Source organism: Prionailurus viverrinus, chromosome A1 (genome assembly GCF_022837055.1).
Source record: "Prionailurus viverrinus isolate Anna chromosome A1, UM_Priviv_1.0, whole genome shotgun sequence".
Classification (NCBI taxonomy): Eukaryota; Metazoa; Chordata; class Mammalia; order Carnivora; family Felidae; genus Prionailurus; species Prionailurus viverrinus.
In genome coordinates, this window is record NC_062561.1 from 4923284 (window position 1) to 4948176 (window position 24893).

General features: G+C 46.5%; 1 protein-coding gene across 1 annotated transcript; it reads right to left on the reverse strand.

Annotated features, from left to right (window-relative positions):
- Positions 1-20126: 20126 nt before the first annotated feature.
- On the reverse strand, positions 20127-22660 carry AMER2 (APC membrane recruitment protein 2). The gene has a single exon (XM_047833276.1). The coding sequence runs from the start codon at positions 22658-22660 to the stop codon at positions 20582-20584; it is 2079 nt and encodes a 692-aa protein (XP_047689232.1). The 3' UTR covers positions 20127-20581.
- Positions 22661-24893: the final 2233 nt, after the last annotated feature.

A 24893-nucleotide genomic window follows, 5' to 3' on the forward strand; every position in this document is an offset into this window, starting at 1 on the left:
CAGGCAAGATGCTCCTGCAGTGACTAGCTGGCCAACAGCAATTCTCTGTTCATATCCTACTTGTACAGCAACCCCAGCAGACAAAGAGCCTCCTTTCCCAAGTAGTTTTAGCAGAAGACCCAGAGTGACGTCTCCTTGGACTAGTGAGTCAGATGCTCCTCTTTGAATCAACCATCGTGACCAGGTTTGCAGCACTCTGATGCACCATGTTTGAGTGATGTGTCCCATCTTAGGTCCAGAATGTGGGGCCATCCCTATATGAACACGTCGAACTGAGGGGTAGGAATGGAGGTGCTTTCCAGAGGAAATAGTATGTTGTTACCCAGAGGAGGGAGAATGGATCCTGGAAAGGCGAGTTTAAGAGCTGTCCCTTCCACCAGAATTCTGCATCCCGCCTTCTGTTCCAGATTCCCTTGGGATAATCTCAACTACTTCTGTGGTTTCAACTACTGTCTGATTTAGAACGCTCTTGTCTGGAATAAACCTTACTTTGATTTTTTTTCATCCAGTGAAATAGAAAATTCAACAAAAGACATAGTGCATTTGAGGGGCACCTGGGTGACTCAGTTGTTAAGCATCTGACTTCAGATCAGGTCTTGATCTCACGGTTTGTGAGTTTGAGCCCTGCTTTGGGTGAGCCTTGCTTCTCTCTCTCTCTCTCTCCTTCTCTCTCCCCCCATCCGTCTGCCTCTTGTGGGATTCTCTCTCTCTCTCTCTCTCTCTCTCTCTGCCCCTCACACACTTGTGCCCTCTCTCTCTCTCTCAAAACAAAACAAAACAAAAACAGTGCATTTGAAAGGAATTTTTTAAAAGGGATTTTTTAGAAGGAGGAAGGGTACAGTCTTTTTTTCCCCTGTTTAAAAACATGTTAAATGACATTCTGAAATGACTCACAGTGCTTCTGGTCCTCTACCAAAAATGGAACTGTTCGCTGTCAGATAATCCAGTTTATTTTGCCCAAATGGTGGACACAGACATTTTTGTCCACAAAGGGAATATTATTTTTTAATTTTTTTAAGTTTGTTTATTTTTTGAGGGGGGGAGGGGCAGAGAGAGAGGGAGAGAGAATTCCAAGTGGGCTCCAGACTTGAACTCACGAACCATGAGATCACGACCTGAGCTGAAATCAAAAGTCGGTCACTTAACCGACTGAGCCACCCAGGGGCCCCCACAAAGCGAATATTTTTTAAAATATATTCTTCTTCTTCAGGAATAGGCCTCTTGATCCTTGGGATCTTCAATTGAGATATTTACTTATTCATTTATCTCATTTAAGGAAGGTTCAGTGGTCATATCTAATCTCAGTTGTCTTAATTCCCAGCAAGCATGATTTTGAGCAATTCTGTCAGGGTTGTATTTTCTCTTCCCTTAGTGTAGCTTATCTTCTGGGAAGGAGGCACACAGATCTGAGTAGGTGACTACCTTAATACCAATTTCTTTAAATGTGTTCCAGGGATAGAGGAAAAAATGCATTATGACCTGGTGTTATCTGTCAGTATCCAAAGCAGGATCTCCACCCAGATCCAGGTTCTTTATTTCGTTTTAATGTTTTAATTTATTTTTGAGAGAGAGAGTGTGTGAGCAGGGAAGGGGCAGGAGAGAGGGAGACAGAGGATCCGAAGCAGGCTCCACGCTGATAGCAGCAAACTTGATGCAGGAATTGAACTCACAAACCATGAGATCATGACCTGAGCTGAAGTCGGATGCTCAACTGACTGAGCCACCCAGGCACCCCTCCAGTTTCCTATCTTTAAAGGGCATTTTTATCTCAAGGTCCTGAAAACATCACAACTCAACACACCTCGAATAAACTCATCTTTAACGTTTGCTTTTTGTTCAATATTCCCTATTTCAAGTAATTACTAGCTATCTTTCAACAAATTAGAAATTTCTGAATTGTCGGTCATCTCTCTCTGCTTTCATATCCAATGGGTCATCAAGTATTGCTAGTTCCTCCTGAATCTGTCTTGAACCTGTATCTTTCCATCCTCCTCTGCATGAGCCTTAATTTTTTTAAGATTTTTTTTAACATTTATTTATTTTTTAGAGACAGAGAGAGACAGAGCATGCGCAAGGGAGGGGGAGAGAGAGAGGGAGACACAGAATCCAAAGCAGGCTCCAGGCTCTGAGGCATCAGCACAGAGCCTGACGCGGGGCTCGAACTCACAAACCACAAGATCATGACCTGAGCCAAAGTCGGACACTTAACCCACTGGGCCACCCAGGAGCCCCTGCACAAGCCTTAATTAAGAACGCCCTTTTCAGGAATTGCGGGCGACTTACTTGGACATAGAGCAAAAGCCTGAAATGCTCTTCTGCATTCCATCTATCACTGGAAAGGAGAACCAGACAAGGAGCTGACTTCATTCAGCTCTGGCTTTAAACCTGCCCCCTCCCTTACCACGCCATCTCACTCACCAGGGGGAAATCACTTTTCCTCTTCGGACCTCAGTTTCCTCACTTGTGAAAGGAAGGGGTTAGACTACATAACCTCCAAGCCCTTCCAGCTCAACAGTTCTGGAATTCTAGTTCCGACAACCCTGTCCCTACCCCATTTATCTCACGGGGTTAGTGTGCAAATTAAAATGACTGTACTTTCAGTGCCTGTTGGAGGGAACGCTGATGAATTCACACTCATTAATCCTATGCCTAGGGATTTAAAACCTAAGAAGTCAGGGGCTTCCAGGAGAGTCACACGCATTCAGCCCAGGGAGCAGAGCTACTGGACCCCTGTCCCGTCACTGGGGTGGGCTGGGGGACAGCTTCCATGCAGGCCTGGAGAGGTGGCTGCAATCACACAGGCAAGACCTTCAGAGAAGGTCACGGGCCCGAGTCATTATTAGCAGGATCACCCGAGCAGTCTATGAAAGACTCCCCCCAACGCCCCCTTTCACTCCTTTGTTGTTTTCTCTCCATTACTTAGGCAGCAAGGGTGGGGAAATTGTTTTAATAGCTGGCACCAGATTTCTATCAGGGAGACACCTGTTTAGGAAAACCCTTGAACCGGCCTATCGGCCTATCGGGGGATAGTGGGAGAGCGTGTTCATCTAGGAGACTGGGAGAGAAGAGGAAAATGCGAGCTGGCAGGGGATAGAAAAAGAAACCCAAATGGCCAATGAATATGGAAACAGCTGCCAGGTCTCCCAGCTAGTGGCTGCCTGGTGAGGAGCACAAAAACCCTGTTCGCCTCCAGGTGGGATAGACTTTGCAGTGAAGTATATTCTCCCTGTGGAACCAGGAGGAAGGAGCTTTCCCCCAAAATACATCCTTGCTTAACTGGATCTCCCGCCATTTGAAGGATGTTATTTAAACCCAGAGGACCAGGTAACCCCAGCGATCACTTACCTTACGTTAGTAACATAACACAACTGTACTTATTACCTTCTGAGTTTTTTAAATTAAAAATGTAGACGGGAGCCTGGGTGGCTCAGTCGGACAAGCATCCGACTTCGGCTCAGGTCTTGATCTCTCAGTCCGTGAGTTCAAGCCCCGTGAGCTCAAACTGACGGCTCAGAGCCTGGAGCCTGCTTCGGATTCTGTGTCTCCCTCTCTCTGCCCCTCCCCTGCTCGTGCTCTGTCTCTGTCTCTGTCTCTCTCAAAAACAAACATTACACATTTCTTAAACTTTAAATTAAAAATGTATTAATCCTGTATTAAGCCTGTGTTTGCTACTACATATCACACCAGAATCCGCTGAGATTTATTATGTCAGTGCTCTTGTTGTGATTATCTAGCAGCTCTTGGGAAAGGAAACAATATAAATAGATTTATCCTGATGTCAAGTAGGGAGGATAGTCGAAATTACTGGTCATGGTCCTGAGTTTCCGTAAAATACCAGTAAATCTCACATGAGTCTGGGGACTTCATGACCGTGTGAAGGGCAGGGGCCCCCAAGCTTTTCCTATGACAGCCTTCATAGAAAACAATGATATTTATGCAGCACTGGGGGCTAACCCGAGGGGAGCCAGGGACAACCCACTATATGGGGCTTGGTAAAAACATTACATTTTGTTCATATCACATCACACAGTTACGTCAAGAAAAATGAGATAGGAAGTATCAGAGAAAATATTTAAGACTGCCTTTCTGTAAAACTCTTCTGTTAAAGGACTTCACTGAGAGATCAGAGCTCCCTCCCCATGCACACGGCTTTCCTCTCAAGGTTTTAAGCCTCAGAGGGTCCCACCCTCCTTTTCTAACCCTTGATGGCCTCCATCCAGGAGGAAACATGTTCATCCAAATGGGTGATAAAAAATTGAAAACCATTTTTGCAAACCTTTCAAACATTTATAACAGTTGGAATTAAGTTGAAAGGGTCTACCAGCTCCAAAGTTTTTGTGATCAGGGCACATGGACCTCAGACCCACCGGGACTTGGACCCGCCGATGGCCCCTCAAGTGGCAGCTGTCCCTGGAGGATCTCACGTATGCGAGCAGTCCCTCGGAGGACACTGGATCCGCTGAAGATGCCCTTGGCCAGAAGCCTGCTAACTGGGGGGACAGAGATCGGGGCCCCGCCGAGCCCTGCCTCGCCTCACGCCGGGCTGCCCCTCGGCTGCGGAGCCCTGCTTCTTGCCCTTTTCCAACACAGACTCCCCCCACCCCTGCCCTCCACCCTTCGTCCATGGAGTGGGCAGCAGCGGCAGAGACGGGGTTCCAGGCGCTGGATCCCCCTGCTTGCATTTTCCAGCCCTCCAGGGAGTCCCAGGCTTTTCATCCGTTCGTGAATACCTCGGGATGATGTTAGGCTCTCTACCCCCTGCCCGAGCCACTCTGTGGATCCCCCAACCAGGGTATGGCCAGCCACTCTGGGCCCTACAGGAGATCAGCGCCACCAAGCATACCTCTGAGAATATCCAGTTAAAGCCACAAGCAGGGAGTGGAAAAGTAACTCTGAAGGTTCAGAGAAATAGCCTCATAAAATAACAGAAACGAGTGTAGCTGGTAGATCTATTGGGCGTGTGTGTAAGTTGTGAGACTTTAACTCATAACTCATATCAATTTATTTATAGCTACTATAACAAAAAGTTTTTTTTTAATTTTTTTTTTAACGTTTATTTATTTTTGAGACAGAGAGAGACAGAGCATGAACGGGGGAGGGTCAGAGAGAGGGAGACACAGAATCTGAAACAGGCTCCGGGCTCCGAGCTGTCAGCACAGAGCCCGACGCGGGGCTCGAACTCACGGACCGCGAGATCATGACCTGAGCTGAAGTCGGATGCTTAACCGACTGAGCCACCCAGGCGCCCCACAAAAAGTATTTTTTTTTTAATTTTTAACGTTTATTTATTTTTGAGAGACGGAGACAGAGCACAAGTGGGGTGGGAGTGGGGGGCAGAGAGAGGAGACCCAGAATCCGAAGCAGGCTCCAGGCTCCAAGCTGTCAGTAGAGAGCCCGATATGGGGCTCGAAACCACGAACCATGAGATCATGACCTGGGCTGAAGTTGGACGCTTAACCGACTGAACCACCCAGGCACCCCCAAAAACAACTTTTTAAAAGTGTTATTTGGGCCTGATAAAAATTAAGCCACCACCACCCTCCCCCCCACCCCTTGCATCCCTGCAATACTGCAGTCTAATTCTGATGCTAGTCACTTGGAGTCAGCAGAGATTCCACAGGTGAAGGGCATGGTCCCCAACTGTCCTCATTTCAGATGCCCGCTGCAAGTGTGGTCACCTGCACTTCTGACCAAATGGCTACCAGTTTGGGGGGTTCCCAAGACCCCCTCAGGTTGGATAATTCATTAGAATGACTCCCAGAACCCAGGAAAGTAGTGTACTTACATTAAGAGTTATTAAAAAAGGATACAAATCAGGACCAGCCAAGTGAAGAGTCACATAGGGCAAGGTCTGGAGGGTCCTAGACACAGACCTCTGTGTCCTGTCTCATGGAATTGGGGTTGTCATCCCTTCCAGAACAATGATGTGTTTACCACCAGGAAGCTACCCTGAGAAGCCTCCGTGTCCAGAGATTTTATTGGGGTTTCATTACATAGGCACGACTGATTAAATCATTGGTTTCAAAGTTGAACTCAGTAAATCTCCAGTCTCCTTCCCTCCCTGGAAGTGGCGGCGGGGGGGGTGGGGGTGGGGGGGGGTGGGGTAGGGTGTCAGGCTGATGTCACAAGGTTTGGGGCCCAGGCTCTAATCACATGGTTGGTCTCTCTAGCATAACAGGTCCCATCCTGAGTCACTTCCTTAGCATAAGCTTAGGTGTGGATAAGGGCCCACCACGAATAACAAAGACACTCCTATCATCCAGGAAATTCCAAAGATTTCGAGGTTATCTTTCAGGAAGCAAGAACATACATCGGACAAACCCTATTATAACCCCTAACAATGCTGGTTTATGGACACAAGACTCTCAGGATAAGCCTCCCGGACAAATCAGGTATTATATGGATTTTCCACTAAAGGAGGACAAACGAATTGTTGGAGATATAATTCTGAGCTACACGTCATATGAGAGAAAGTTATTAGGAGAACAAAGAACAAAGGTGGCAGGAAGAAGGAGAGAGTAAGACCAAAATGTACAGTCATAAGAGAAAGGATTAAAAAGACGCAAGTCCTTGGGGGTGGGGAAACTCTAGACCATCAGAAAAAATGGAGCCCAAGTAGGGTTTCGCCTCTTTATTATTTTTTTAAGTAGACTTGGTGCCCAGTGCAGAGCCAATGTGGGGCCTGAACTCACGACCCTGAAATCGAGACCTGAGCTGAGATCAAAGTCAGTTGCTTGACCGACTGAGCCACCCAGGCACCCAGGGTCTCACCTTTTATTCCTATTTAAGGCTGAGAGATGTCGCTGTCAGAAGACCAGTATTCTCTTGAACACAGTGTTGGATTTGGACTTTGATGGGGCTCTCCACTTAGAAGAGATCTCCCTCACACCCACCAGGCAGGCACAAATTGATGGGTATGGTCATGCATCAGACCTGGTGCATATGTGCCAGACTGAGAAAGCAAGATGTGACAAGAATCTTCTGCAATGCAGTCCCATGGGCAAAAGAAAGATTTAGAAGCTTGTTAAGAAAAACACATTGCCATCTGGAAGTAAGTACAAGACATAGATCTAGGAGACATTGGTGTCTTCTGGGAAACACTGAGGTGCTAGCGGAGAAAGATCTTTTTAGATTATCCCCCGTCTTCTCGCCTGCCCCCTTGGAGGGTCGGGTAAATGAAGGAAGGGCCAAAGATGTCAAATGTACAGGCCTTCATTTTCCTCAAAGTGGGAGCCTTGAAAATAACCCTGTGTGCATGTGAGGGTTTTTTTATGTGCATTTCATGAAAAGTGTATAAATTCTGTACAAAAAGGAATATGCAATTTTCCTAAACACTGAGACCTTGCTTGGGTCTGTTTGATACATTCTTCACCAAATATTAGTATCTGTAGACTCAACATTTGGATAACTGCCTTTTTTCACATAAACCTTCACTGATAAGTGAAGAATATTATTCTTAAAACTTTTAATATATACATCAATATTTGATCCATTCTAGGATGCATATTTTCACACAGTTTTCCATCTCTAAAGCTGGGTACATCTTTGAATCAGTGGTGTCTTACAACTATAATTGCCAGCATTGTTTTTTCCTTTATGATACATAAGAGAACGTACATCTGTAGAACCTTAGATTTGATGAAATATGGACAATTGCTTAAAATGTTACGAGACAAAACGTTGAAAGTTTAAAGAACCCCCCATTGTCCTGAGTAGCTTGAATCCTTTAAGAACATGACAGGAATTAAGTGTCCAAATTCTAGAATCGTTAAAGAACTTTAAAAAGTGCCTTCAGGCATGGAAATCTATGGCTTTCAGATATCATATGCTTCTCCTTGAATCTTTTAATGTGACAAGTTGTAGTAATAGACTTTTTTAAAATGTTGAACCATATTTCCATTCCTGGAGTAAACCCAACTTGATATGATGAGTGTTGGTTTTACACACTACCAGATTCAGTTTTCTTTTTCTAAGTTTCATTAAAGAGAAAGAAAGCGCACACACACAAAAGTGGGGGAGAGGGGCAGAGAGAGAGAGAGAGAGAATCTTTTTTTTTTTTTTTTTTTACCTTTATTTATTTTTGGGACAGAGAGAGACAGAGCATGAACGGGGGAGGGGCAGAGAGAGAGGGAGACACAGAATCGGAAACAGGCTCCAGGCTCCGAGCCATCAGCCCAGAGCCCAACGCGGGGCTCGAACTCACGGACCGCGAGATCGTGACCTGGCTGAAGTTGGACGCTTAAACCGACTGTGCCACCCAGGCGCCCGAGAGAGAGAGAGAGAGAGAGAGAGAGAGAGAATCTTAAGCAGACTCCACACTCAGTGTGGAGCCCAACAGGGGGCTCTATCCCACCACCCTGGGATCATGCCTGAGCTGAAATCAAGAGTCGGATATTCAACCAATTGGGCCACCCAGGCACCCCTGGATGCAGTTTTCTGATCTAATATGGAAATGTTGAATTCCATGATAGAGATACATTTTTAATTTTCCTCAACGAATGGTTCTTCCTTCTCTTAAAGAGATTGTGTTAGGGACACCTGGGTGGCTCAGTCAGTTAAACGTCCGACTCTTGTTTCAGCTCAGGTCACGACCCCAGAGTTGTGGATTGAGCCCCACGTCAGACTCCATGCTGAGCACTGAGCGTGGAGCTTGCTAAAGATTCTCTCTCTGCCCCCTTCCCCGCTCACGCACACCCTCTCTACATAAATAAATAAATAAATAAATTTTTTAAAAAGAGAGAGAGGGGCGCCTGGGTGGCTCAGTTAAGCGTCTGACTTGGGCTCAGGTCATGATCTCGAGGTTCGTGAGTTCAAGCCCCGTGTCGGGCCCTATGCTGACAGCTCGGAGCCTGAAGCCTGCTTTGGATTCTATGTCTCCCTCTCTCTCTGCCCCTTCCCTGCTCATGCTCTGTCTCTCTCACTCTCAAAAGTGGATAAATGTTTAAAAAAATAATAAAATAAAATAAAATAAAATAAAATAATAGAGAGAGATTGTGTCAGATTGAAGTTACCCTGATCATTAGATGTTTGGTAGGACATTGGTTCTGCTATCTGGTTTTACTGTTTTGTCTGGAGGGGGCGGGAGAGTTTTCACTGTCGATTCCCTTGTCTTTATAACAGTTTTAGGACTTTTCATGTTATCTATTTCTTCCCAAGCCACTTTCGGCAATTTATATATTTTTTGGAATTTGTATGTATTGTCTAAATGTTGAAGTTATTGCCATAGCTTTATAGCACTTTTTCTCTTTTTATCGATGCCACAACTGAGATTATGCCCATCTTCCCATTCTGAATCTTTCTCTTTTTTCCTGATAAATACTATAAATGTTTTACAAAAAAAAAATCAATTTTTGTATTTGTTGATCCACTTTAGAGTATCTTTGTTTCCAGTCTCGTTACTTTCTGCTAAGTTATATTACTTAGACTTTCTATGGGTTTATTCTGTTATTCTTTTTCCAACTTCTTACATTAGATTAAAATGGATCTTAACTCATTAATTCTCAGCCTTTTATCTTTTCTAATGTAAGCATGTTGGGCTGTAAAATTCCTTCTAAGTAATCTTTGGCTGTATTTCACGTTTTAATATATAATGTCTTCATGATTGTGCACTTCTAATTGTTTTCTAGTATCCATTGTCATTTATTCTTTGATCCACAAGGTATTGAAAGGCACATTTAAAATTTGTCCCAAATGTATGGAGTGGTTTTAGTTATCTTATCTCTGCTAATTTCTAGCATACTTGTAGTAAAAGACCATATTCTGCATGTAACTGATTTTTTTTTTTTTTTTTTTTTTTTGGAGAAGCTTTACGACTTACTTCATTGCTTAGGATGTAGCCAATTTTAATAAATGTTTTATTTGTACTTGAAAAGAATGTGGATTTTCCAATTGTTTGTTCCAGGATTACATGTGTCCAAAAGTCTTTCTCAAATCTTTATCCTTACTGATTTTGTGCCTGCTTGATCTTCCAATTACCAAAAAGTTCTACAAACAGCTCATCCACTCTGATTGTGGATTCAACTGCCTATTGTATGGTCCCCAGTCCATTCTTAGGCCCTGGAACCAAAAGTTGAAAGTTCTAGGCCTCCAGGAATCAGTAGTAACATCCAGGGATTTCTGGCCTCCCTCCTTTGATAGCTCAATATGCATATAGAGAAATAAAAATAAACATTGGCATTTTTAAAGCGTTCTGTACAAGAAAATTTAAAACTCTAAATTTCTGTATTGCCAGAAACATGTAAGATCTCTAAGCCTCACTTTTTCATTGAAAAGTGGAAATAATAACATCTGAGGTTGAGATTCCCCAGGAAATGACACCAAGACAGAGATTTGTACTCAGGAGTTTGTCGGGAAGCTTTAAGTGGCCTTAGCAGAGAGTGTTATGTCTCACTCGTGTATACCCACCAAGCTGAGCACGGACCTAACACAGCAAGTAGTCGATGGTTGTTAACTAAACCAAATGACATGAATCTATTTTCTGATACATATAATGGATATAACTTTTTCATCAGAGGAAAGCTGCAGTTAGACTGTGGCATCAGACGTGGGACCACTGGAGGACCTGGCCAAGAGTTGTCCTTGAGCTTCCCAAGAGAACCAGAATCCCCTAGTAAGTTCCTATGCTGCCTGGGCAACAAAGCCAACGCGGAGGCAGCTTCCGACACCGAGAACAACCATCAAGGACTCTCAATTATTTCTAAAAGGCCACTTTTATACAGGGTGTAGGGAATCTAGAAATCTCAGGAGCTAAGAAGGAAATTAAGCTCTCAAATCTTAGACCTAGAAGCCAGAAAAGCATAAAATCTTAAATGATCTAAAATGAGAACCCCCTCCCACCTGGGGGATAACTAGGAAAACGGAATGTGTCTGTAGCTTTGGGTCCTGGTCTTTGCCCAGACTTCTATCCTTTCTCAGGAATATCCCTTTCCCCATGTGACTGCTGGCTCACGAGCACCTGCCATGTCCTGGAGGGTGCAGGAGTCTGTGAGCACAAAGCATGGCGGGATAGAAAAATTCAAGGGGCCGTTTTCCATTGCTTTGTTCTCTTTATGACATTGACCTCTTCCTTCTGAGACACAGGTTTTCACTCCCCTTTGGTTCAGTTGCTTCTTCGGGATTCTAAACCTTCAGGTTAAAGTTCTCCACGCGGTGAAAACAGCATGAAAGGCTGAAATCGTGTATGCTCTTAGAACTCTCCTGTGAAGGCCCACATTGGAGACTGACATCTATCAGTGAGTCTAGTGTGGCCAACTACTCCCTCTGCATCAGAACAGATGGGTTTCTCTGAGTTTGGCTGCTCTGTCACATGAAAATGGTGCTATCATTAAATCCCAGAATCCCACATCCCACTCAGGGCAGAGCAATATTCACTCTATGAGAAGTATTCAGCAACTGAGGCTGATTCAGTACATGGGCCTTGCACGTCCGTGGCTTGAAATGGTAGAGGCAATTGCTCTCTGACTTAAATTATTTTCTCTCGAGCCCATAGAGTTACATTTTTTTTTTTCCGTGTTAAATACATCAATGATTTCTCTCCGCTGAGCGGGTGTGTACTCAACCACCCAGCCACCTGCCTTCAATCATGGTTGCTCTCTCTCTCTCTCTCTTCTAGCCCCTTGTTTGGTATCTGGGGGGGGGGGGGGGGGGGGGGGGGGGGGGGGAAGCGCCTTTCTGATTTCAGCGCCATCGTGTCTGTTCACTGCTGTTTTAGATGCCAACACTCCAACCAGCTCAGCTACTGCCCTTGATTTCTTCCACAAAGACTAGGCTTTTCCCCCTTAGTCTCTCCTAATTATATGTAGGCTTTTGATTTCAGAATAACCTGTCTCAGAAGATCACGCTTCAGACCACCTCTACTCCCTTCTGTTTGCTTGTTTGTATATAAGCATCCTGCACCACTCCATACCTCATTCCCAATCCAAGAAATCAGTATTTATCTCTATGCACATAAAAGCAAGTTCTCTGTTCAACTCCAGCTCATGAAATTTTAATTTTTATAAGTGCTTTTTTTAATGTTTATTTATTTTTTGAAAGAGAGAGAGAGAGATAGAAAGCACAAGCAGGGGAGGGGCAGAGAGAGAGAACGAGACACAGAATCCGAAGCGGGCTCCAGGCTCCGAGCTGTCAGCGCAGAGCCCGACGTGGAGCTCGAACTCACGAACCGTGAGATCATGACCTGAGCCGAAGTCAGACGCTTAACCGACTGAGCCACCCAGGCGCCCCTGAAATAATCCTTTTTTATTTCTTTTACTAATAATAACTCTTTGCCCCATGATCCTTCCTGTAAAAACCCTCTATTTTGTACTACTGCTCAGAGAGTCTCTCTACTTGCTGGGAGGGAGTGCTGCCTAATTCACGAATTGCTTAATGAAGCCAATTCGATCTTCAAATTCACTCAGTTGAATTTTGTTTTTTAACACCCCCCCCCTCCAAAAAACAGAACAAAATAAAAACCAGAAAACGACTCTTTAAAAGACTCCAGTCGCGACGCCTGGGTGGCTCAGTCGGTTAAGCGTCTGACTTCAGCTCAGGTCATGATCTCGCTGTTTGTGAGTTCAAGCCCCGCGTCAGGCTCTGCGCTGACAGCTCGGAGCCTGGAGCCCGCTTCCGATTCTGTGTCTCCCTCTCTCTCTGCCCCTCCCCTGCTCATGCTCTGTCTCTGTCTCAAAAATAAATAATAAACGTTAAAAAAAAAAAACATTAAAAAAAAACCAAAAGACTCCAGTTGGTTGGTCCTAACAGTCACAGCAGATTAGCCGGCCTCATGTGTGCTTATGAGAAATGGAGATTTTCTGAGCAAAAGGCTCAGAGATCAGATCCACGTCAGAATAACAAGGCTTTCGAAAGGCAAACAACAGTTTTTCACTTGTTTACAAAGTGTGAAAAGAAATACGGGCCCACTGTGGTTTTTTCCACCAATTTCACGCACACGCACACACACACACACATCACACTGCCATCACCATCATTCGAATCAGTTCTAAAAACTGAAAAGGGTGGAAAGAAGATTCATCCCGAAAAAATAACCTACAGAATTCACTTTAAATGTAAAGGAGCAACAAAATTTATTGGCTGAATTGAACACAACAGTTAAAATGGCAGTGTTGTATTTTCATTTTAAGATGTTTGAATGAAACAAGAAAAGTGCTATTAGTTCAAGCTTCTTACATTCATTAAAAGAGTGGCTATCAAAAACAGCAACATGCACAATGATACATATGCACAAAATGGAATTATATCAACAAATATACAAAATACCCAAAATAAAATATTTACAGGCTTAAAAATATAAACATTGGTTCATTTATCCCATTAAATCATTGGAGGAAGGAGAAAAGATCCTATTGCTATCTGGAATCCTCTTGTAAAACAAGTTTTAAAAACATAGAGTAGTTCTAGAAGACAATTTTGATGTTTTGGGGGGGACTTAACATTCTATTATAAAAATAATATCTATAAACCTACTAACCATTTTCCTCCTGTGCACAAAAATAATACAGCCAAAAGCTTGTCCTCAAAGACATGCCCGACTTTCAGGAAAACTAATTATAGAGATGGAATTTCTCATTTGGGTCTTCTTTGTCATTATTTTCAAAGAACCTGCAATTCCCTATGGTACACTGAGATATTTCATATAAATAACTTGGTCAAAACCTGAAGTTAGCAATGAGCCCGGCAGAGAGCTGGAGTCAAGTAAAAATGACAAAAATTTACTTTGCCTATAGCGTCAAAACCATTTTCCCTGACGTTCTTGATAGAACGACCACTCTCGGATCCTTCGCATTCAGTTAACTTCATCCTAGAAGCAGTAACAATGTCATCTATTACTTTGTTAGCATTTCTCTTCCTTTCTTTAGAAATAACTGTGCAGTGGGGGATAAATGGTTGCAGTGTCGATATCTGAGAAGGCTTACTAATTCCTTTAGGCTGCCCAGGGCCATCTCATGGCATGTCACAAGGATTTGCTGTGTGTCTGCTCTATGCCCCTATGCGGTTTGACCAGGTATTTTTAGTATCTCTGCTTTAGCTTATTAGATGATCCAGGTAGGTATCTGAGAAAGTTTCATATGTCTCTGATAGCCAGTCACCTAGGCTGTATTTTATTAAAAATACTATCTTCCCACACAAAGCAGAAAGTTACTCTACCAATTACTGGGTGGTTACCAAAAAGGACCCAGTTTACGATTCAATAGAATGACCACCTGTCACCGAACTCTTCATTACATCTTATTAATACGAGGTCCAAAATCCATTTTAAAAGCATCTCGCCAAGCATAGGCAGGTCATCGATTAGTAAAATAACCTTGTGACCATGTTACAATTTCAAATGGATTGTCCCTAAATACAGGAGTATTAACAGAAGCGGAGTGGAAGAAACTCAGCTTGCAACCGCTGGGTTCACTACTGAAATTGTTTTTGGTTTTGTTACTGACAAAACAGACAGCAGATTACAAAATCTGTTGGCAGACCTGCTTGTGTGTAACTCGAGAATAACTGGGGAATATAGTCCACAATTTTGACTGGCCCAGGTGAGGAAAAAAACCCGCTAGACTCTGAGATCTTTTAGACTTGCATGTATAAAAGCCATCAAAGAATTAAAAACCAAAAAACCAAAAAACCAAAACAAGTTCACTTTTAACTCAAAGAGTCAGAATAGTCATTCGTTGAATGGTATCCACAATTATAAAAATCTGGTTTGGCTCTCACAGTTCAGAACTTTGATCAGTTTCTTACTTAAAACGACTTATACAAAAATGGAATCATACGGCTAAAAAAGAAGATGTGTAATTAAAGCAGGAGCTATAGAGTTAGGTTTCTCATTCAAATCCTGTCCATTACGTATGAAATGGGCGACTCTGGACAAGGTGTCTCACCTTTGCGCGCATTATTTCCTTCCTCTGCAGGACGGAGCTAATACCCACCCTGCACGGTTCTTGCGGACCGTGGTGATAACAATGCACAGAGGATCGTCCCGGCACAGAGTCGACACATGGTATATGTTAGTTGTTTTACTTCAATATACAACCCTCAAATTCACGGTGGCTGACTTTCTAGGGTCTTCAGTAAATATTAGTTGAATGAATTAATGAATCAGGAAATAGGCGCCAGAATTCAATGGCCACAGACAGAAGGTAGGATGCGCTACTTTTGAAAGAGCCAGGGGCTTGTCTCTGAAGTTCAGAATTGTATCGAGGCGAGGGATCGTTCAGCTAGTTCCTACTTCAACAAACCACACGGAACACCCAGAGCAAGCCTGGGCTGGGTTGATGATAGAGAACCACGAGCAACGTGCCTGGAATGACTGAAATCCTACAGGGAAGAAGTATTGCCATGACAACAGAAGAGATTTCTGTCTATATTTTTGATGTTAAACCCGAGAAAGAGAGGATACCGTCAAAAAAAAAAAAAAAAAAAAGCAGAGCGTTTGCCTGTTAACTGCACAACAGTGCCCCGTCTCTCTGCCAGTGATGGGAGCACCATCGTCTCAGACACAAAACCAATTTTCAGCTTCATGGCTTGGGTTGGCTTTTTTTTCTATTGGAAGTGAGCCGGTCATGCCATGAAGTAGTTTTTAGCTCTTGTGTCACCCTAAGTTAGTGAAGACTTTATATTCCTGTCCCAGACACTAGGGAAAAAGAGAGAAAGGGAAAGAAGGGAAGGGGGAGGGGTAAAGATGGAACGGGATGGAAACAAACAAAAAGCAGGAATGAAAGATGGCACACGAGGGGAGTAACATTGCCCAGCCCTCGATAAAAGAAAGATGTTTTTAGGGACTGTTAAGAAAGTCCCATCACGGTACGGCTACGTGTGAACTCCAAACTGAAGGGGGTTCTATGAAGTATCAGATACAGTATATGCCCCACGAATACAGGTTGCTTTGAATTTAAGTACTCATCGGTCATAAAATGCGCCCAGTTTCAGTTCTGGAGGCTTCGTGGCCATTTTAATCTGTCCTTTTTCAGTTTGAGAAGGGACTCCTTTCCGTAATCATGAAACTATCATTCTGAATCGCTCCTTGAAAGCATTCTCTGCAGTGAAAGAAAAACATTCCTTATAAGTGGACTATTCTTGCAAGAAGCTGACTCCTTTATATCACCAGCACAGTGCAAAGGCTTTGAGAAGCAATTTATGCCAGCCGTCAGGAGATGCTCAGAGCCAGACGCTGACCGCCCTTGAGGGGGAACCACACTTACCCCCTGACCATGTTACAGACACGTCTTTCTATGAAGCAAATGCTTGCCTCTTGCTTTCCCACACAGGTCTGTAGGTCACCAGTCGGCCATGCTAGCGTGTGGTCCCAAGCTGTCATGCATATTTGTGCGTGGGGAATCAAAAATTCCTAAGGCCGAGTTTCCACGAATAAGAACTATGTTGTTCATCCCTTGGGCTGCCTGGAGAGGACGGAGGGAAACGGGTAGGGCCGAGGTATTTGGGTTCCTCCTGTTATTTCATTCGGGTACTTTAAACCAGCCATTGCCACTGGTGAGAAGAGGCAACTGTGATGCTTTCTCCTTATGTTTAAGAGTATAAAATTCTTTAATTAGTTTCTTAAGAATGATTAGTTGCTTAAGAATGAGCACAAAGTATATGCAAATATATTGGAACACGCCTCAGTAGAAACGGAGCACAGGGGACCAAGGCCAGATTGTCATCATTCAGGGGAGAAATCTGGAATGACTACCCTCAGGAAATGTGTTCCACTACGCAAGTGTCAAAACACTCCACCCTCGCGAGAAGTGTCCCCTTACTGCCATCTGAGGGCACCAAGTAAACATGGTGGGTACGGAGAGAGCGGGGAGAAAGCTGCTTTAATTAATCTCTGCATACAAAGTGAATGGTAAAAAGTCTCTGAAGACTAATCTGACAAAGATGTAAGGAATGAAAACTCGGAAAGATTCGTATAAGAAACCTTGATATCTAACATAGCCTTTTTACCTTGGTAACCGTGTAAGCAAAGGGTACTTTGAATATTATTCATTTAAGTGCAAATACTTCAAAACTTACTTCTGAGATGAATGAAGAAACCCTTAAAACTCAGTAAAACGTCACATTCATCAACGTGAAACGTTTTGTATTTACATAGGCAGATAATCTGTGGAAAACGTATCTAAAGGAAGCCCTTAATGTCCTATATGTCTTTGTTGTTATTAGGTGAAATAATAAAAATCTATTTCCTCTTGCAATTATCGAAAACGCTATAGTAAAATTTCTCCCGGTCAGTGCTAATGGAAGAATAAAAGCATCCAACTGCCATTAGAACTGATGCCAGAGTAGTTCAAGTAACATTGTGTGATGTAGACATTAAAGTCAGGCTGTCTTTGTGCAGAGCCATTAAACTCACTGATAAATGCAGGGCCAACAATTGATTTGACTTTCTCCTCCCTAATTTGTTCAGCTCTCTGACTAAACAGACTTAATCAACCAAGCATCTCAGAATCATACACAACATAGCAAAGGTATCATCAGCCCACATTTAATCCTTCCCATTAAAAAAAAAAATCAGCATATATGGCCAATTTAGGAAACGCATAATAATAACTGGAATATAAATCTATTAAAATGCTAAAAAAAAAAAAAAGCCAACTCTTCAATCTCTAGGAACATGAATGAAAGTAGCCCTTGGCACAAAAAAAGCAACTATGATTCCTTGCCTATAGGTGGACAAGGTTACGATCCAGGCTTCCTGCATTGGTCCTGATTTCCCATCAACCTACTGAGGCCATTTAATTAATTGCCTGCATCCTTCATTTTGACTGGCGTGGGTGGAATTCTTAAAGATATAGAGGTTTGGGGGTTTTTTTTTAAATGGAAAACATACGGGAAAAAAAGAAAAAAAAGAGAAAATATTTTACATCTTGCATAACTGGTTAATTGCCAGGCAAGAGAAAATGAAGGTAAACTTTGCTGACACTTTCCTTTACTTATAAAAGAAGACACAGCATCGTGGTGGAATTGGAGAAAGGAGTCCCAGAACTGTGAAAGCAAAAATAGTTTGTCCCAGTGCTTATAAAAGAGATTTATCAATAGATTGCCTTTACTGTTACAATATTCTCATCAGTACTTCAGGTACCCTTAACTTTCCTGTACAGTTGAACAAATGAGCAAACAGAACTTTTGTCATGGATTCACACAGAGGAGACTACAACCCTCACAAGCAAATGCACGAGAAGAAAATCAAGATCCTTTGTTTTACGGCTAGGAAAGAAATTTACGTTCTTTACATTCGCTGGGGGAGAAATGAATGCAGCTGGAGTCTAACTAGCGCTATTGGGGTGAAATCAAATTTAAATCCCTTTCTCAAGACAGAACGTGTAAAATATTTCCAAGTGTGCAGTAGATGCCTTTGTGTGTTAGTTTGTGCACAGTTGAGTGCATCAGCACGTGTGCGTGCGAGTGGCTTTATGAATTCCTGGTGGTGGGTTCAGAGTGCTTAAGGCTATGTCTGATTATAGGACCTCATCTATAGAAGGAAATTAAATATTAAAACAGTACTTTGAAATGACATTAAGGATCTGACACAATGCAATAAAAGCCAGTAATCTGACTAATAATGAAATTCAACAAATCTCTACCACCTCTTCCAATTGAATCACTGCAAATTTAAAATGGGAACAATCTGCTTTATGCTACTGGCTCAAACTTGTTTTCCTTTGATGTCTGTTTATTTCGTTCCTTTCGTACTGTTGAAATAGGTTTCCATATACTTAGCTTGCCTCTTTCCTTCCTTTATGAAACAGAACACAAGCTTTAAAAACATGTACCATCAGTTCATTACTTAGGCAATCTCTCTGGAAGATGGGAGCTATATAGCTCATATAGTGTATGAATGTTATGCCGTTCACATGCATGTAGTTTTGCTTGGGAATATCTAGTCGTCCTGACACCATGGATCAACTCCTAGTAGGAGCTCTGGTCTTTTGATTACACACACTGAAGAGCATTTCACAGAGGATATTACATAATCATTAGAGGCTAATAGCGTTCTAGGAGCTGCTTCAGTTAATCACTCAAAGTATCCAGGCATATGGTAACCTGTTCTGAAATAAATGTTTCATCTAAAATAACAGGAAACATACATATAAGGAAGCCACTTTTCAAAAAAAAAATCTTGGCATAGAGTGTTTATGATACATATGCTTGCCAGTGTCATATTCTGAACATACCTGTCCCGATCACAAGTCCATAAAGCAAAAGTCAACTAACATGAAAAACTGTGTTTTTCTCTTGTTTTTTCTTTATATGTTCCTCATTTGGGGCTCCCTATATTGTAGAATGGTGGAATCCAAAATTTTTATAACCAAGGTAAAAATCTCTGATAAATAGTCTCTTACCCAAGACAAGACATTCCTCTGGGAGGTCAACACAATAGACTTTTCTTTTTTTCTTTCTTTCTTTCTTTTTTTTTTTTTTTTTTTGTTTTTTTCACCCCTGCATTGAAAGCCAGAGAACCCATATAAAACAAAAACAGAATTGCTTTAGGTTACAGTACATAAAAGAACATCAATAGTTCAGGGACAGTTATCATAACTAGTTATAAAACCAGATTTTAAATTCGAGGTTACTGATAGATTATAAAATGTTAACAGCTGGATAAACTGTAAAATATGCATTATGTACACATGAAAAGGTTGCAGTTTATAAATGCTAAAATACTGTGTCTCTTGGCATTTTAGTGAAATCTTTCCCTGATCCTAATTTCTTCACTGGGTGGGAAAGAAAAAGGAGAAAGAAAGAAAGAAAGAAAGAAAGAAAGAAATCCTGCTCTGTTGAGCTTTTTACTTCTCCCCAAACAAATGATCTAAACCAAGCAAACCAAAGTGCTCCTTTATGGTCCTGGTGGTAAATAGTGACCTATTTGCATACCCAACAACTGAAAGTAGGCAAATTTTCTGCCAATCACTGATCCCCTCTGCTCATCAGGTGAACACCAGACTCTTTCAGCTTTGGGGGTGTTTCCCACACAGTGGTACGGCAAAGGGTCTTTTTTTCTTTTCTCTTTCTTTTCTTTCTTTCTTTCTTTCTTTCTTTCTTTCATCTCACCCTCTCTCCCTCTCTCTCTCTCTCTCTCTTTTTTTCCTGGAAAGAAAAAGGAAAAGAAGGAAGGAAGGAAGGAAAGTGTCTTGGGAGAGGAGGGGCTCCTCTGGGGTTGGCAGTGGTTCCTCCAGGCCCTCTTTGCACCCTGCCTGGCACGGCCGAGTATCACGGCATGACGCTTACTTAGGTTTGTTTGGTTAAGTCCTGTTTTCTGCAAAGGCAAGTAAAGGTGACTTCCAAGTGTTGAGCGCATCAAAGCAAAAAAAGGAAAAGCAAAGATTTTTTGTTTTGAAAGGTAAAAAAATTAAAAGTGCTTGAAAATAATTCTCAGGAAACTTATCTTGAGAGGAGAATCCCATGTGTAGCACCCCCTCCACGCTGTATCCTGCTGCCCCTGCTGGCCGCACAGGGACCTCCTGGGTCTAGGCTCTGGAGCAGGGATGGTCCTAAGAGCCTCGGTTTAGGGGGAAGCAAAACTTGTTTCAGTGGTTCCCAGGGAAAGTTGTATTCCTTGACGTGTGGTCCACGCACGTCGGCCTCGGAGACCTCACAACTTTTTGGCCGTGTCGTGGCACGCCGCTGCCCGGATGGTGGTCCCAGCCAAGCCCCTGTTGCTGACCCTGCGGACCAGCACTTTGGAAACCGGGATTTTTGTTCTGGGCATCTCACTCCTGACCGGTTGCTGGTGCGCTACGGGATGGCTGGACGGGAGGTTCGCGAGGTGCTTGATGCTGATGGGGATTTTAGAGTCCTTCAGCAGGCTGCCTGGTGTGCGCAGCGGGCAGGTGATGGTGACCGGGGACACGGGCTTTAGCCGGGACAAGCAGGCCGTCTCCTCGCTGGCGGGGACGACGGCCGGGCCCGCATCCGGATCGGAGTAGAGGTCGTAGAGCGCGTCCCCGCTGTAGCTATCCCGGGGGATGGCCGCCTTCCTGCCGCCGCCGCCGCCGCCGCCGGCGCTGTCCTCCTCCGGGCCCGGAGTGGTGGAATCCCAGTAGCCCTCGTCGCTGTTGGGGACGCCCTCCTGCTGCTCCTTCTCCGGGGGTTTGGGCTCCTCCTTGGGATGGAGCTCCATGGGAACCCGGTTGAGCCTCCGATGCTTGCCCAACGGCACGTCCTTGGCCCCTTCTGCGCACCTGGCGTCTTTGGGGGTCTCCGGCCCCACCTGGGCGTCCAGGGCCGCCGCCGCCGCCGCCGCCGTGGCCGCCGCCTCCTGGGGCCCTCGTCCCTGGTCCTCGGTCTGCGACAGCATGTCCCAGAACTCCTGGAGATAGGTGTCGTCCAGCTCGTCCGGGCTCGCCATCTCCTCCCCGCCGCCCTGGTAGGCCACCACGCCGGGGTTCTTTTTAGACAGGACTGGCTTGCCAGGCCCGGGGGCATGCTTGTCGCAGCTGGGACCCGCCTCGTCCTCCGGGTCTGCAATAATATCTCCGCAGCCTGTAAGAGAGTCAAAGCTTTTCAGTGAAGTCACGTCAGAAAACATCAAACAAATACGATCGGCCGCCGGGTCTGAGGGCGGATCGACAGAGGAAGGGTCGGGGGCGGCCGCCGCCCGGCCGCCGCACTCCGCGTCGAGCAGGGGGGCGGGCGGTGCCGGCGCGTCACCTGTCCTGCAGGCATCCTCGGCCGTGTGCGCCTCCTCCCCCGCGCCCGGCTCCGGGGGTGCCCGGGGCTCCTCGGCGCGCCGGCGCCCCGCGGCGTCCTCTCCCCGGGCGCCCTCGGCCCGAGGCGCGGCGGGGCCGGGGGCCCGTCGGCGGTCCGGCGCGGGGGCGCGAGCGGCGGGGGCCGGCCCCGGCTGCCCCCCTCCGGGCTCACCTGCTGCTGGCTCTGGCGGCGCGTCCCCGCGCGGCTGCTCCGGCTGGCGCGCGGGCGCGGGCGCGGGCGCGGGCGTCTCCTCCTTGACGCACTCCAGGCTGGCGGTGAGCGAGCCCGGCAGGACCAGGCCGCCCGGCGCCCCCGCGCGCTCGCCCTTGGCCTCCGCCTTGGCCCGCTTGTCCTTCCTGGGCCAGCGCATGCTGCTGAAGAGCCCCTTGAGCCCCCTCTTTTGTTTGCCGCCGGCCCTGCTCGCGTCCGCGGGCTCGCCCCGGCCGCTGTCCGGCCGCCCGTTCTTCCTCAGCAGGGAGAAGAAGCTGTGCGACTTGGCCACGGCGCTGGGGGCCGCGGAGCCCCCGCCGGGGCCCGCCGCCCTGGGGGCGCCCCCCGCCGCCGCCGCCGCCGCCGCCGCCGCCGCCGCGCCCGGCCGCCCCCCGCCGCCCCCGCCGCCGCCGCCGCGCGGCTCCTCCTTCTTGCCGCTCTCCAGCACCAGCACCTCGGCCAGGCCGTCGTGGGTCCGGCTCCTCGCCATCCCCGTCGGACCCGAGCCTTTCGCGTCCCCTTTGTTTTTGACCCCGAAAATGCTGGGCATCGCGCCGCCCGATTTCCTCTTCCTGAACAACTTGAACGCGGCCTTGTTGATCCTGCCCGACGGCTGCTCGGCGGCCGGCGTCTCGGCGGCACAGTCGCAGTGCGAGTCCATGTCTGCCGCGAGGGTCCCGGCCGCGGCCGCCGCCTTCCTCCTGCAGCCCCCCGCGGACGCGCGGTCGCCGCCGCCGCCGCCGCCGCCGCCGCCGCGCCCGCTCGTCGCCATGGAAACCGAGCGGGCTAAGCCGCTTTCGTCAGCCGTGCGCTCGCGCCAGGCCCCTGTCATCGGGTTCTGCATCAACCTGAGCCGCTCGAGCCGCCGCCGCCGCCGCCGCCGCCGCGAGAGACGCACACATCAAAGACCCTCTCCCCTCCCGCCAGGGGCTTACATAACTCCCCAGCCCGCTTCGGATCCGGCGCGGCGCGTGTGTGCGGCGGGGGCAGGCGACGGGGCCCCGAGCCGGCTGCGCACCCGGGAGGCGTCATGGTGGCGCTCGGATCGCGGCCAATGTTGCCCGCCGCCCTCGCGGTCGTCCTCTAGAGATGCTCCTTCCGCAAGCCCGGTCGCGGATCACGGAACGCCCCCGACACGGACAAAGAAACGCGAAAATTCGACCCAGCAAAATGGTTCCTCCTCTCCGCGCCTGTCCCGGGCCTCATGAGTCTCTCTCTTTGTGTGTGCGTGTGTGTGTGTGTGTGTGTGTGTGTGTGTGTGTGCGTGTGCGTGTGTGTGTCTTGCCCCCAGCCTGTCGTGTCTGGCCCTACCGTTTGGGCCCCAGGCAGCAGCAGGCAGGCAGCGCGTCTGTTCGCCTCTGCGGCTCGCCCGCCGCTCAGCTCAGCACAAATCTGCAGGTGGAGGTGGAATCCTCGCTATTGCGGTTCTGATTCTGGCCGCAAAAACGCCAGCCCTCCGTCGAACACCAAGTAGCAACGCTCCGCAAGGAAAGTGCAACAGTTCTGCAGGGTGGACGTGGACTGGTCCTTAGGGACAGCCATAGATTTTTATCTCAGACCCCAGCTCCTGGGGCCACGGCGGACGAGTGCAGAGTGGGACACCCTATTTGAGAATCTCAGGTCCACAGGTGGTCCTCGGAGGCCAGGGCCTGCCGCCTTCTTTTTCATTCCGCAGGACACGAGCTTTACTCCTGTCCCCCCGACCCTGTCCCCTTCAACACCCCCAGGCCTTCCTGCAGCCCTCTCCCCCTTCCGGACGGGGAAGAGCCTGGCAGCATCCCTGAGGGCCCAAGAGTCTCTGCGGCTGCTCCAACCCACATGATCTGGGGAGAGGAAAACCTTGCCCCAGAGAACCGCCCAATCTGGGGATCTTTTCTTCAATCTGACTTGGAAGGTGACTGCTAATATTGTAACCTTCCCACCTAATTCCGTGATCCTGGCTGGGGGGTTATTAGCAATAAAAGAAGAAATGTGGAGAAGCATGTACACACACACACATAACACACACGTTTAATATTATTTAAGAACGTGATAAATATGTAATAATACTTACATACCATTTATTTTATTCATAAATATTATTTAGGGATATGTAATGTTTACATCAATGTGAATAACCATGTTTCCCCTAATCATCTCGAGATTCATTTTTGTTGTTTTTTGTTGTTGTTGCTGTTAGAGACAGACAGGTGGGGTGGGGGGAGGAGAGCCCTCACACTCGCTGAGCAGGGGAGGGACACAGGGAGAAGGAGAGAGAGAGAGAATCCCCAGCAAGGCTCCACACCCAGCGCGGAGGCCAGCTTGGGGCTCTGTCCCCCAACCCCGGGATCACGACCTGAGCCGAAATCAAGAGTCCGACTGAGCCACCCAGGTGCCCCTCGAGCATGCTTTTTTATGAGCTTTGCATTTTACCCCGAAACTCCATTCTCTATGGGTTGGAGCCACAGTTTTACTACTGACGTGTTGGCCATTGCAGCTCCTGGAGCACGGAACACAGTTGGTTTGAATTTAGGCCTTGGGGTTGTTAGTTGCACCCTTGCCCTTTTCTACTGATTTCGATCAAGAACACTGTTTCGTAAAATTTAAAGAGCAGGGAGTTTGGATTCAAGAGAGGTTTTCATTCTCGCGTTTGAATCCAACCGGGTCTCTGCAATTCTTGGCACACGTCTCTCCTGGACAGGGTGTGTAACATTAAGACCCAGGTCTTTTGCCAGTTCTAACTGCCCACTTGCCATGAGGAATCAGGTTTCACATCACCGCAGGGAGGGAAGAGCTATGAAGGTCTGTAAAGCGAAACGCAAGTGTTATTTCTCCACCAGCCTTTGGAAGGCGGTTGAAAACCTTTCTCAGTTCTTTTATACGCATCCTGAAATTGCTCTGACTGATGGGTTACGACGACGTAACTGTCCGTCCACAAGCGTTCATGGCAGGAATCTGGGAAAAGTGAAGCACTCTATACAAACTCTCCCCTGCTCTCTCCCCAAGCCTGGTGCTGGGAGAAAGTG